Raw genomic sequence first — 14,734 nt, 5'->3', positions numbered from 1 at the left:
AGAATCGTAAGCACCGCATATAACTTCTTAACCCCCATCCGCGAAAGATAAAAGGGTCTAAGCTCCGTAGGAGACGTGAGCTCCTAGAGACTACAATACAAAAAAAAAAAAAAAAAAAAAAAACGTAAGAGACGTCTCTACAAGTTAAATTGCACTCCATAATTGAAAAAATTTCAACTATGGAGTGGGGGACAAACTGTAGTGGATAAAATTCGTAATAGTCCAATTAGCAAAAATTATAAGGCCCAACGGGCTAGCTCGATAAAACGGTTCATATCACGCTCATAGCACAAGGCCCAAAGCCTAGATACGTGAATCCCCAAGGGAAAACCCTAAACGTGGCAGTTGCTTGGCGATCAAGCCAGACGAGAGTCGCGGGAGAAGATTTCCTAAGAAGTCAAAACTGCTAGGGTTGTAACGGGTATTCTAGCAAAACCCTAACCCTAGCCTCCTCCCCGTAGGTCCGTCACCTATATATCCTAACTCACTAATGAAATTCAAAGGGACAATCACTCGTATCCACCCTTGCACTAGCACACGATCTCTCACTCTGGTTATCTCCCGCTCTCCTCGCTCTTTCGTTCCGCCTCCACGCTCACAACATTCTAGGGTTCCGATCGCCCCGCTAGCCCCGCTAGCCCGGACGTCCGCCGCCCCTCATTCCACGTCGCTCACTAGCTATAATTCAACCTCCTGAACACCCCGGTCTTCCGAATACATCGCTTACTACTGTCTTCTCTTTATCATTTATTTATTTCAGTTACGTTATTTACGTTTATTACTTATATCCGTTCACTGACTTGAGCGTCGGAGGCCCTTCCATCGACACCCCCACCGGTGCTCTTCAGAGGGCTCTAACGTTACTTGTGGTCTCAGGTTGCTAGTGCCCGTCGATCCAGACGTTACTGACGTCACTTCCGTAATTGTTGGATCACCCCCTACAATTTGGCGCCCACTGTGGGGCCCTAGCAATCAAGGAATTCCGATAAGACGTGCCCAAGTCACACCATGAGTACTCCGAATGATGGTCACGACCCGAACAATGCCTCAAACCAATCGGGTTCAACCCAGTCGGAACTACTTGCCCAAGTGGAGGTGAACGCCCGGATCTCCGCCTTGGCTGACCAAATTGCGCAAGAACGGGAGAGTAGGCTCTTGTTGGAAAAGCAAAATGCGGAGCTACTCGCCCGGTTGAATGCATTTAACCAGATCCAGACGCCTCCTCAAATCCAAACACTCCGTGCTAACCGGTTCCGAGTTCTCGTCAACTCCATGGTGGACATAGAGGATGTCCCACTCACACCCCATGGAACGGAGATCGATCCGGATGACCCTTCATCATCGGTAAGGAACAATAGATCGGAGACTATCCATCCTAATCTGGGCATCCTTCTTGTGAATGCAGGTGAAACGCGTACCCCAGATCAGACGCCCGGAGCAACCGGGACAAACGTCACAGGTACTCTCCCCCAGGCCAACCTGACGACCGGGGGAATGGGTCAATCAACCCTGACGGGCCGGACCGATGTCGCCCATGAAGATGACTTCGTGCGTGACGCCCCAACGGGTCAACAAGATGGGCCAAGGCGAGCAGTCCCAACGGGCCAGAATGGCGGAATTTATGATCAACCACCTCCGAGCGATCAGGGCCGACACGGCGTGATTAGCGTCCAACAGAATATGGACCCCGTCTTAGCCAGGAGATTAGCGGACATGGAGGCCATCATCCAACGAATCCCTGGAGTCCCGGCCCCGATCAAGTAGAGTGCAGAGAGTTGTTACGCTGACTCTCCGTTCGTGGATGAGATAGCGTTGGTGGAAATGCCCAGAAAGTTTAGCTTTCCACATATGAAGATGTTTGACGGTGCATCCGATCCAGACGATCATATAGCTCAATACCGCCAGAGAATGTTTACCGTGGCTATCCCTCGTGACATGAGGGAGGCATGCATGTGTAAGGGGTTCGGTTCTAGCCTAATAGGACCGGCCCTCCAGTGGTATACGAACCTTCCTAATAATTCAATTAGATCTTTTGCTCAACTAACGGATGTTTTTGTTCAACAGTACGCAAACAGCAGGAAACTAGAGAAAATCTCAGAAGACCTATACGCTATTGTCCAAAGGCATGGTGAACCTCTTCAGGACTGCATCGGACGCTTTAACAAAGAGAAAGTGTCAATCACCAACTGCAGCGAACAAACCGCTGTCACGGCCTTCCGTAAGGGCCTTCTACCAGGGTCAGACTTGTACAAGACACTTACCAAGTATCCGTGCAAGACAATGGAAGACGTGTTGATCCAGGCTTGGGCTCAAATCAAATGGGAAGAGGACCAGTACAACATGCAAAGAGTCTTCCCGCCAGAGAGACCCGAAAGAGACTACAGGGTTGACAGGAGATCCGGTCGTGACAATCGTGACAGACGAAGTGAGCCTTACACGCCATCTCACAGAGGAAACAAAGGGAGAGGAGACTATGATCGAGCACCAAGTACGCGCCCGCGTGAAAGAGCAAAACTCCCAGAATACCTCCTATCTATTTCACCCGTAGAGGCGGTAACAGCTCTGATGAACCTTGGCGATAAAGTTAGTTGGCCGGAGAAAATGAGAGCCCCACCCGACCAAAGAGATAGATCAAAATGGTGTGACTTCCATAGTGACCACGGTCACCGCACGGACAAATGCATCGCGCTCAGACTGGAAGTGGCGAACTTGTTGAAAAAAGGGCACCTCACCAATTACTTGACTGACAAAGGCAAGCAGACCCTGCAGCAGGCGAGGGATAGACAAGAGAAACACAGAGATGACAGCCCGCCAGACCCGCCGCATCATGAGAGAACTGTAAACGTGATATCCGGAGGTTCCGAGGTCAGCGGAGTCACTCATTCAGACGCAAAGAGGCATACCAGACAGGCTAGATCAAGCAAATCCGGGGTTTCGCCTTCAGGAAAAGCGGGAACAACAGACCCTACTCAACTGATCAGCTTTGCAACATCCGAATCAGACAAGCTTCTACACCCTCATCATAATGCTTTAGTTATTTCCATTTATATTGCTAACTGCTTGACAAAGCGTGTACTAATAGACAATGGTAGCTCTGCCAATATTCTGTTTTACAGTGCATACAGGGAGATGGGTTTGGATGAGTCCAAGCTAATCAAGAAGGCTGCCGTACTCGTCGGCTTCAGTGGCGAGAGTACGACCACTGTAGGGGAGATCGATCTTCCCGTCTACGCAGAAGGAGTCAACTTGTCCACTAGGTTTCTCGTGGTAGATGCCCCGTCTGCATACAACGTTATCCTAGGCCGTCCATGGATCCACGGAATGGAAGCAGTACCATCCACCTATCATCAAGTCATACGATTCCCAACCAAGTGGGGAGTCAAGGAGATCAAAGGAGAGCAGAAGGACTCCAGGGCGTGCTACCAAACTACTATGAAAGCGAAAAGCTCGTCCTTATAGCAATTACAGCAAGAAGCTCCGTCCCATTCAAACGCGAATGATACTCTGCAGTGCACTCAAGACATGAATCATCAGGCGGAGCATTATAATCAAGCTACACGAACGAAAAGACCACGCAGCCTGATAGAGGAGGAGATGATAGAGATAGATGAAGTCCAAATTAATGCGAGCTTTCCAGACCACAGAGTCCGGATTGGAGCACAACTCGAACCAGAGCTCAGAGAGAAGCTTATCAACTTTATATCTGATTATTACGATTGTTTCGCTTGGTCACATGAGGACATGACGGGGATTGACCCTAAAATTATTGTTCACAGGTTGCAGGTCGCCCCGAAATACCCGCCGAGAAAGCAGAAACGGAGAAAGTTTGCGCCAGAAAGAAATCAAGTAGTGAATGATGAAGTCACGAAGCTCCTTAAGAATGGACTGATCCGGGAAGTCCACTATCCTGAATGGCTCGCAAATGTGGTGGTAGTCAAGAAAAAGAATAACAAGTGGCGGGTATGCATTGATTTCACTGACCTCAACAAGGCGTGCCCGAAAGACTCGTTCCCACTGCCACACATCGACATGCTCGTGGATGCGACAGCAGGCCATGAACTGATGAGTTTCATGGACGCATATTCGGGATACCATCAGATACGGATGCACCCTGACGACGAGGAGAAGACGGCCTTCATGACCAACGTAGCATTATATTGCTACAAGTATATGCCATTCGGGTTGAAGAACGCGGGAGCAACCTATCAGCGCCTGGTCAATCGGATGTTTGCAAGTTTGTTGGGGCAAACAATGGAAGTCTACATCGACGACATGTTGGTCAAGTCCATCCACGCGAAGGACCACATTGATCACTTGAGGGAGACGTTTGAAATTCTTAGAAAATACAATATGAAGCTAAATCCTACTAAATGCTCTTTTGGTGTCAATGCAGGGAAATTCTTAGGTTACATGGTTACTGAGCAGGGAATAGAGGCAAATCCGGCTCAGATTGAGTCAATCCAGGGAATTCCTTCCCCCACTTGCGTGAAGGACGTTCAGAAATTGACAGGAAGGATAGCCGCATTAAGCCGCTTTATCTCAAGATCATCCGAAAAATGCCACCTCTTTTTCAACACCTTGAGGAAGTCAAGAACGTTTGAATGGACAGAAGAATGTGAGGAAGCGCTAAAGCATCTCAAGCAATACTTGACCAGCCCACCTTTACTCGCAAAGCCGAAAGACCACGAGACCTTGTTGGTCTATCTAGCCGTCTCTGATACAGCCGTCAATGCCGTGCTGGTCAGAGAAGAAGATGGGAAACAATCGCCAATCTACTACGTGAGCAAATCACTACTTGATGCAGAGACCCGATACAGCCAGCTAGAGAAATTGGCCCTCGCATTGGTCCACACAGCAAGAAAGTTACGTTCGTACTTCCAGTGTCATCCGATCATAATTGCCACCACGTATCCCTTAAAGGCCATACTACATAAGCCGGAACTATCCGGTCGATTGACAAAGTGGGCAGTGGAGTTGAGTGAATACGACATCACATACAAACCACGGACCGCACTTAAATCTCAGGTAGTAGCCGATTTTGTTGTTTACTTTGCACCTAACCTTACTATACAGGCCGACAAAGAGTTATGCTGTTTGACGGAAGAACCCGACCAAACTGGAACTTGGAAACTGTATGTTGATGGATCCAGCAACGTACGAGGGAATGGACTTGGAGTTGTCCTCTCATCACCACGAGGAGACAACATTGAGCGGTCAATCCGATGTGATTTCAAAACAACCAACAATAAGGCTGAATATGAAGCCATGATAGCTGGACTCGGACTAGCTAAAGAAATTGGGGTAAAACGCATTAACGTATTTAGTGATTCTCAACTTGTAGTTAACCAGATGCAGGGTACATTTCAAGCCAAAGATACGAAAATGACGGCTTACCTGGGCAAGACGAAAGAACTCCAATCGTGCTTTGAAGAATTCATCATCAATCAAGTGCCGAGGGGGGAAAATGGCCATGCTGATGCTTTGGCCAACCTAGGGTCAGCAATTCAGACTGCACAACCTAAAACCATAACAATCACTTGCCTTCAATATCCAGCAATACAAAGAGATGAGGCCGAGGAACGCGTGACTGCAGTATCAGTCGGACAAACATGGATCACCCCCATAATGGAATATCTCGATAGAGATATACTCCCGAATGACAGGAATGAAGCACGTCGGCTTAAAGCTCAAGCAGCACGATTCTGCATCATCCGAGGTAAACTGTATAAACGTTCATTTACCGGTCCATACTTGAAATGCATTAACCCTACAGAAGCAAGATACGTCTTGTCTGAGTTACACGAAGGTGAATGTGGCAATCACTCAGGAGGAAGAAGCCTCGCACACCGCGCATTAACCAGCGGTTACTATTGGCCCACCATGAAAACTGACGCAGCTGATTATGTTAGAAAGTGCGACAAATGTCAACGATTCGCCCAAATATCACATATGCCCCCGGAGCCCCTGACCGCTATCACTTCACCATGGCCATTCATGAAATGGGGGATGGATATTGTAGGCAAACTGCCCACCGCACCCGGGCAGAAGGCTTATATGTTGGCAGTAACAGATTATTTTAGCAAATGGATAGAAGCAGAGTCTTTCCACCAAGTGCGCGACAAAGAAGTCAAGGGGTTCATATGGAAGAACGTGATCTGCCGGTATGGGGTACCCAAAGAGATTGTCACGGATAACGGATCACAATTCATCAGCGCAGACTTTCAGGACTTTTGTAAGTTCTGGAATATAAAGCTGAGCTTCTCAACACCAAGATATCCTCAGGCAAACGGACAAGCGGAGTCTTCCAACAAAACCATCATGAACACCCTGAAGAAACGACTAGAAAAGGCCAAAGGCAAATGGGCAGATGAGCTACCAGGCGTATTATGGTCCTACCGAACAACTACAAGAACATCGACAGGGGAAACACCGTTTTCCCTTGCCTATGGGATGGAGGCAGTAATCCCAACAGAAAGCGAAGTACCCACCGCCAGATATGAGCTCACGACAGACAACGAGAATCAAGAAGCTATGTGCCACGAGTTAGATCTCCTCGACGAGAAACGGAACACAGCCAGTATCCGATTAGCATCGTATCAACAAAGCATCGCCAGGCACTACAATAAGCATATCCGTACCCGCACGTTCAAGCCGGGTGACTGGGTGTTACGAAAGGTGTTCCAGAACACCAAGGAAATAGGTGCGGGCAAATTAGCCCCAAATTGGGAAGGACCATATCTGATCACCAAAGTGGTTGGACATGGAGCATACAAGTTGCAATCGACAGACGGACGTGACATCAACAACAATTGGAACGCCATCCATCTCAAACAGTATCACGCTTGATCCCTACACTTCTACTTTATTTCAAAAGGTCTTCCGAGACCAACTCAATTTACTACACGATTACTGACCTTTGCATGCAGGTCAGAACTATATTCGGGCTTGATCCCTTAAATGGGTATGTAGGCAGCTCTAAGGAACGCAGCCCCCCCACCCCCTCCTCACCCGGGGGGAAAAATTTTCATGAACAAGACGAACGCCCGTCTCACCCCGAACATCCTTAATTTAGCCTTAAGTTTAAACAACTAAAAGTCTAAATGGGGGGACAAAATTTTCATGAACAAGACGAACGCCCATCTTACCCTGAACGTCCCGAATTTAGCCTTAAGTTTAAATAACTAAGTCTAAATGGGGGAGAAAATTTTTTAGGTCAAAGGCGCACACCCGTCTTACCCTGAACGTCCCGAATTTAGCCTTAAGTTTATATAACTAAGTCTAAATGGGGGAGGAAAATTTTCAGGTCAAAGGCGCACACCCGTCTTACCCTGAACGTCCCGAATTTATCCTTAAGTTTATATAACTAAGTCTAAATGGGGGAGAAAAATTTTCAAGTCAAAGGCGCACACCCGTCTTACCCTGAATGTCCTGAATTTAGCCTTAAGTTCAAACAACTAAAGTCTAAATGAGGGGAAAATTTTTCATGTAAAAGACGCAAGCCCGTCTCACCCCGAACGTCCCGAATTTAGCCTTAAGTTTAAACAACTAAAGTCTAAATGGAGGAAAAAAATTTCATGTACAAGACGCAAGCCCGTCTCACCCCGAATGTCCTGAATTTAGCCTTAAGTTCAAACAACTAAGTCTAAATGGGGTGATAAATTTTCGTGTAAAAGGCGCAAGCCCGTCTCAACCCGCATATCCTGAATTTAGCCTTAGGTTTAACAACTAAGTCTAAATGGGGGGAAAATGCTCATGCTCAAGGCGCAAGCCCGTCTTACCCCGAATATCGTATATTTAGCCTTAGTTTAACAACTAAGTTTAAATGGGGGGAAAATTTTTCATGTAAAAGGCGCAAGCCCGTCTTAACCCGAATAACGTAAATTCAGCCTTAGTTCATATAACTAAGTCTAAATTGGGAGAAAATTTGAGTCATATAAGACGTAAACCCTGCAGCTCCGTCTTTTATTTTCCTAGGAAAACGACACACAAACTCAAAACTTGAGATGAAGACCCGTCGTGTCCATCAAAGCAAAGTGCGCCTCTCCTAACTGGAAAATTTTCGCTTATCCTAATAGTCTCGGCAGACACCGAACATCTTGTTTATCCTGCTCGATTGCGCGTGAGTCCAAAAAATGTAAAGCCAAAGAGGCGTATCTCCCGTAAGCGGAGCCTTGATCAGTTTTATCTTGTAAAGCCAAATAGGCGTATCACCTGTAAGCGGAGCATTGATCACTTTTATCTTGTAAAGCCAAAGAGGCGTATCACCTGTAAGCGGAGCCTTGATCACTTTTATCTTGTAAAGCCAAAGAGGCGTATCACCCGTAAGCGGAGCATTGATCACTTTTATCTTGTAAAGCCAAAGAGGCGTATCTTATCTTGTAAAGCCAAAGATGCGTATCACCCGTAAGCGGAGCATTGATCATTTTTATCTTGTAAAGCCAAAGAGGCGTATCACCCGTAAGTGGAGCCTTGATCACTTTTATCTTGTAAAGCCAAAGAGGCGTATCATCCGTAAGCGGAGCCTTGATCACTTTTATCTTGTAAAGCCAAAGAGGCGTATCTCCCGTAAGCGGAGCCTAGATCACTTTTATCTTGTAAAGCCAAAGAGGCGTATCACCCGTAAGCGGAGCCTAGATCACTTTTATCTTGTAAAGCCAAAGAGGCGTATCTCCCGTAAGCGGAGCCTAGATCACTTTTATCCCGTATCAGGCGGAAGAAGCGCAAAAGATGTAAATCAAGGAGAGAGAAAGAAGACCCAACAACTTCCACTCTACTTCACTCTGAAAGAGCCGTCAGTCCCGTACGACCCAACAACCTCCACTCTAGTTCTCTTCAGAAGAGCCGTCGGTCCCGTAGGACCCGACTACTTTCACTTTGCTTTACTTTGGAAGAGCCGTCGGTCCCGTAGGACCCGACTACTGTCACTCTGCTTCACTATGGAAGAGCCATCGGTCCCGTAGAACCCGACGACTCCCACCTTGCTTCACTATGGAAGAACCGTCGGTCTCGTAAGACCCGACGACTCCCATTCTCTTCCACTTTAGAAGAGCCGTTAGTCCCGTAGGGGCCAACACTCTTCAACTCTCTTCCACTTTAGAAGAGCCGTTAGTCCCGTAAGGGCCAACACTCTTCAACTCTCTTCCACTTTAGAAGAGTCGTTAGTCCCGTAAGGGCCAACACTCTTCAACTTTTTTCCACTTTAGAAGAGTCGTTAGTCCCGTAGAATCCAAGAACTCCCACTCTACCTAGTCGCAAAAGAATCGTAAGCACCGCATATAACTTCTTAACCCCCATCCGCGAAAGATAAAAGGGTCTAAGCTCCGTAGGAGACGTGAGCTCCTAGAGACTACAATACAAAAAAAAAAAAAATGTAAGAGACGTCTCTACAAGTTAAATTGCACTCCATAATTGAAAAAATTTCAACTATGGAGTGGGGGACAAACTGTAGTGGATAAAATTCGTAATAGTCCAATTAGCAAAAATTATAAGGCCCAACGGGCTAGCTCGATAAAACGGTTCATATCACGCTCATAGCACAAGGCCCAAAGCCTAGCCTATATACGGGAGATACGTGAATCCGCAAGGGAAAACCCTAAACGTGGCAGTTGCATGGCGATCAAGCCAGACGAGAGTCGCGGGAGAACGTTTCCTAAGAAGTCGGAACTGCTAGGGTTGTAACGGGTATTCTAGCAAAACCCTAACCCTAGCCTCCTCCCCGTAGGTCCGTCACCTATATATCCTAACTCACTAATGAAATTCAAAGGGACAATCACTCGTATCCACCCTTGCACTAGCACACAATCTCTCACTCTGGTTATCTCCCGCTCTCCCCGCTCTTTCGTTCCGCCTCCATGCTCACGACATTCTAGGGTTCCGATCGCCCCGTTAGCCCCGCTAGCCCGGACGTTCGTCGCCCCTCATTCCACGTCGCTCACTAGCTATAATTCAACCTCCTGAACACCCCGGTCTTCCGAATACATCGCTTACTACTGTCTTCTCTTTATCATTTATTTATTTCAGTTACGTTATTTACGTTTATTACTTATATCCGTTCACTGACTTGAGCGTCGGAGGCCCTTCCATCGACACCCCCACCGGTGCTCTTCGGAGGGCTCTAACGTTACTTGTGGTCTCAGGTTGCTAGTGCCCGTCGATCCAGACGTTACTGACGTCACTTCCGTAATTGTTGGATCACCCCCTACAAACTCTGTTCACTCTCAAAGAAGGAGAAGATCTCTTGCTTGTTCAGATTTATGTCGATGACATAATCTTCGGATCCAAATCCGAATGCATGTGCAAGTAGTTTGCTGACATCATGACCAACAAGTTTCAAATATCCATGATGGGAGAAATGAATTTCTTTCTCGGATTGCAAGTCAAGAAAACCAACGAAGGAATACTGATCAGCCAGTCCAAGTATGCCAAGGAGCTGATAGCTAAGTTCGGTATTCAGCACATGAAGTCAGTCAAGATCCCAATGAACACAAACTGGAAAGTTGATCCAGGTTCAGAAGGAAACTCTGTTTCTTCGAAAAAGTACAGAGAAATCATTGGATCTTTGCTGTATTTGACTGCGAGCAGACCAGATATCGCATTTGCAGTCAGGGTATGTGCAAGATATCAATCAGATCCTAAGGACGCTCATTTGGATGCAGCTAAGCGGATTCTGAGATATCTCAAAGGCACGCCCAATTTAGGATTGTGGTACCCAGCAGACGACGACATCAAGCTCACCGGATATTCAGATTCAGACTTCGGCGGATGCAAGCTTGATCGCAAATCAACCTCCGGAACATGTCAATTTCTAGGCAACAAGCTCATCTCTTGGTTTTCAAAGAAGCAGACTTCAATCGCCACCTCTACAACTGAAGCTGAATATGTTGCTGCCGGAAGCTGCTGCTCACAAATCCTGTGGTTAGTCCATCAACTAAAGGACTATGGGATCGACGAAAAGGAAGTTCCTATCTATTGCGACAGCTCCAGTGCTATTGCAATCTCCCAGAATCCAGTTCACCACACCAGAGTAAAGCATATCGAAATTCGACATCACTTCATTCGTGATCATGTCGAAAAGAAGAATGTCTCTGTGGAATGGATTCCCACTGCAATTCAGAGAGCGGACCTGCTGACCAAGGCTCTTCCAGAAGAGAGGTTCAATGATCTATGTGCAAAGATCGGCCTCATCAACCCTGAAGAGTGATGCTGTGTTTAAAGACCTTCTCAAACAGTCATACTGACTGGTGGTCAACCAACTGCTGCTTCTACGATCGCCGACGTGGAATGCAATGAGTCCGAATGCTCATCTGAAGAAGAAGTCATCCTGATGATTCAACCAGGATTACGTGGTATCAACTGACTACGATGTTCAGTTGATCAGTAACTATTTTAAATGCTTACATTTCAAAATCAGTTATTTCAGTTATGAGCTTTAAGTTTTTAGTTCAAAATCTTTTCTCTAACTGATCAGTTTCTTTCAAAAACTTTAACTGATTATTAGAATTGTTGGAAAATGGAATATCCGAAAAGGACAAGATTTTTTTTGTTTGTGAAAATCTGTTTTGATTGAACTTGTCCTGATCTTATTGCCAAAAATCCTTCCAACCTTTTTGCCTCTGCAATAAAATTTCTTGAAAAGCTCATTGACATGACAGAATGCAATGATGCCTTTCAACTTTTTAGAAAATACAGTCCCTCGCAGTTGCATTTTAGGCACAGTTTTCGAAAAACCTTTCATCTTCTACATGGTTCACATCTTGTCTATTTATACCATGTTGTCTTCATGATTTTTCTGCATCAACTAACAACTCTCCACAGCCTTCACTGTGAGAAAAATTTTCAATTGTTCCAAAAGTTGCAGAGAAAATTTGTTCCGACTAAAGGAGAAATCTATGACTGCAAAGTCATGGAATGGAAGAATGACGCTCACATTCTTGGTCTTCACCGGACCCTTCCACTGGATCTCAACGTCTCTCCGGCGTCAAAGTTTGCTCTACCCTCACTTGTATCCAGTGAAGCGAGCGTCTTCTATCCTCATGTCCGGTGCATCGGTCTGAAGTACCGTCTGAAATAGGACAGACTTTATCGTCTTCACCAAAAGGCCTCTCGCCTTTTGTGGAGCTCCGATGCAGAGCAACAACAATGAGCAGGAACTCATTGTCAACCGGCGCTATGTCAACAGTGAGACCCTCACAATCTCTACTGAATTGACAACCCCTCACCTCTCAAACCCTCTGCTTCTCTTCTTTTTCCTCGTCATCTGTTTCTTCTTCCTAACCTCCTTCTAAGCCTTCGCAATCTGCATCCCCCATAACCCCAATATCTTCCTCCTGCAAACTTACCTTCGCATGGTCTTCGCTTCCTTCTTAGGTTCGCCCTTGTTTTTGATGTTGCCAAAAAGGGGGAAAGAAGAACAATCTAATGAACTTAAGTCGGTTAAGCAACATGATCATCCTAGTTCATCCGATGATCATGAGGAAGATTAACCAGAGGATGAGACCTCAATTCAACGGAACACAAGTGAGAGTGGAACAAGCTTAGGAACATGAAGACACGAAGACAGAAGATGAAGATCAAGAAGTTCAAGGCGCAGCCAAGCAGATTGCTGGAGTCCATGGGTTTCCCATGTTGTTTTTGTTTTTCTTTTTACTCCATTGTAAGTCTTGCTATGTACCTTGACTGACGGCTTATCAGTCTTTATTAATGAAATAAACTTCTTATTGATCTCAACCTGAAGACAATGACTCTTTGTCCAGGCTCTGATTATGGTTTTTCTGTCTTCTTTTTAGTTCTGTTTTTAGAACTGTTTTCGTTCTTGCTCTAAGTACAAGTTGTTTAGGTTCTATTGTTAAGGGGGAACTGTTTTCACCCCTTGTTTAGAACTTGTACTGTGAGTTCAGTCTTTTTGCTGTCTAGAACTGCTGTGTGGTTTTGGCATCATCAAAAAGGGGGAAATTGTTGGGAACCTTATGGAATATCCTAACCCTTGTTTCGATGATACCAAAATTCATAGGACTTATATGTAATAGACTAGAATCGTCTTAGAACTCAAGTGTTAGAGTTCATTTCTAGTCTAGTTGCGGTGTCGAAGACTGAAGACTGAAGAACGAAGTTACCAACTGAAGTATCAGTTGAAGAATCAGTTGAAGACTGATTATTTAATGCGCGCAAAGGACTGATACTAAAGTCAAGTATCAGTTGTACATTCCTCCTAGGACTGATCTTCCAACGTTCAAAGGAAGCCACGTACGCTCAAGTACAGCCGCATTAAATGCAGAGATCTTAGAATATCTTATCTCTGCAGAGGTCATTCCTATCTGGTGGTTACTTTTCAGAGATGTCACATCTCCTGTCCATCAAAGAGAGCCGTTTCCACACAGACAAGGAACCTCGAAGATTGAAGTCTCAGCCCAAATTCGATTTGCTCTCCAACGGAAGAAATCTTGAGGACGATTTACGCCAACGGATCTATTCAAGAGTTCTCCTACAAATAGCGCTCGAGGATCACTTCAATCATAACCGATTCAACGACATAAGCTGAAGCTCTGCCGAAATAGCTACTCAGCCTAAAGCTTAACCGCCCAAAGCTTGAATCGAAGAAGAGAATTCCAAAGCCAAAATCAGTCACTGCTGATTACATACATTCTCTTAGACCCTAGGCATATATCTGTTTACCCAGAAGCCAAAGGTCAAACTTGCTTCAAAGAACTTGTTCTTTGTAAGTATAGTTGGCACTCGTTTAAACCTCTCCCCCATAAGAGTGTTTGGGTGATTCGGAGTTCAGGAAGGTACTCTGAACTCTGAGTGGAAAGTCTGAGCACGAGGTGTGCTTAGCAGGGAAATCCTACGCGAGGTGTGTGGGTGCTGAAGAGGGGTTATCTTCAGTTTACGGTTGTGTGCACCAGGCAAGCACACGGGTACGGTTTGCAGTGCACCAGTGAAGCACTTGCGGAGTGGATTGTTGGTCTGATCAACCAGCCGTGGATGTAGGAAAGGGTTTTTCCGAACCACGTAAAAGTCTCTGTGTTATTTACAGCTTTCAGTTTTACATTCATACTTGTGTTATTTCAATTGATAAAACTTAACACTGACTAACAGCAAAGAGAAACCTTAATCCAACTATCTGCTCCACCGAGGCTATTACGAAACTAAGTTTAATTTCCGCTGCGTATGATATCAATCTGACTGAACTATCCTCTGATAGTAAGGAAGAGTGATATCATTTCTATCTTTGCAAACACGACTGAAGCCCTTACTTGGATCAGTTAAGTTCCAGCAACTTAACTGATAACTCTTTACTGAAGAGCTTTCAGTATCAGTCGTCAACCCTGTTGGTCAAAACTAATTTCGGTAAAACAGGTCTCTTGTTTGCATGCAAAGTTTCGTTCTAATCTCTGACTGAGATCCCTCTGATTGAGGTCGGTAGATAGTCAAAAATAGCCTATAGGTGTATTCCCCCCCCCCTATACACCTATTCGAGACCCCCCCGGACCTAACAATAATTATTTGATGCCAAAAATCTAATCCCATAAAAATGAAATATATCATTTTGCTTTAGCTTTCTCCTTCAAACATACTTATTTAAATACATTTCTAAAATCATTTCATTGCTAAAAAGGTATAATTTCAAAGTTCGTATAATTTTATTGATTATAATTTTGAACATGGTATATAAACGTATATTTATAATTATTTGTAAACTATTTAAATTACTTATAATGGCAATTGACATCACACA

The 14,734-nt window shown here is 45.3% G+C and overlaps 1 protein-coding gene across 1 annotated transcript; it reads left to right on the top strand.

The window, feature by feature from the left end:
- The first annotated feature begins 1,821 nt into the window (after positions 1-1,821).
- Positions 1,822-3,459, top strand: LOC131008168 (uncharacterized). Its single transcript, XM_057935062.1, has one exon. The coding sequence runs from the start codon at positions 1,822-1,824 to the stop codon at positions 3,457-3,459; it is 1,638 nt and encodes a 545-aa protein (XP_057791045.1).
- The last annotated feature ends 11,275 nt before the right edge of the window (positions 3,460-14,734 follow it).

The sequence above is a fragment of the Salvia miltiorrhiza genome, chromosome 2 (genome assembly GCF_028751815.1).
Source record: "Salvia miltiorrhiza cultivar Shanhuang (shh) chromosome 2, IMPLAD_Smil_shh, whole genome shotgun sequence".
NCBI lineage: Eukaryota > Viridiplantae > Streptophyta > Magnoliopsida > Lamiales > Lamiaceae > Salvia > Salvia miltiorrhiza.
Note: the sequence above shows the minus strand (reverse complement) of the source record. Positions and strands in the feature narration are given on the sequence as shown.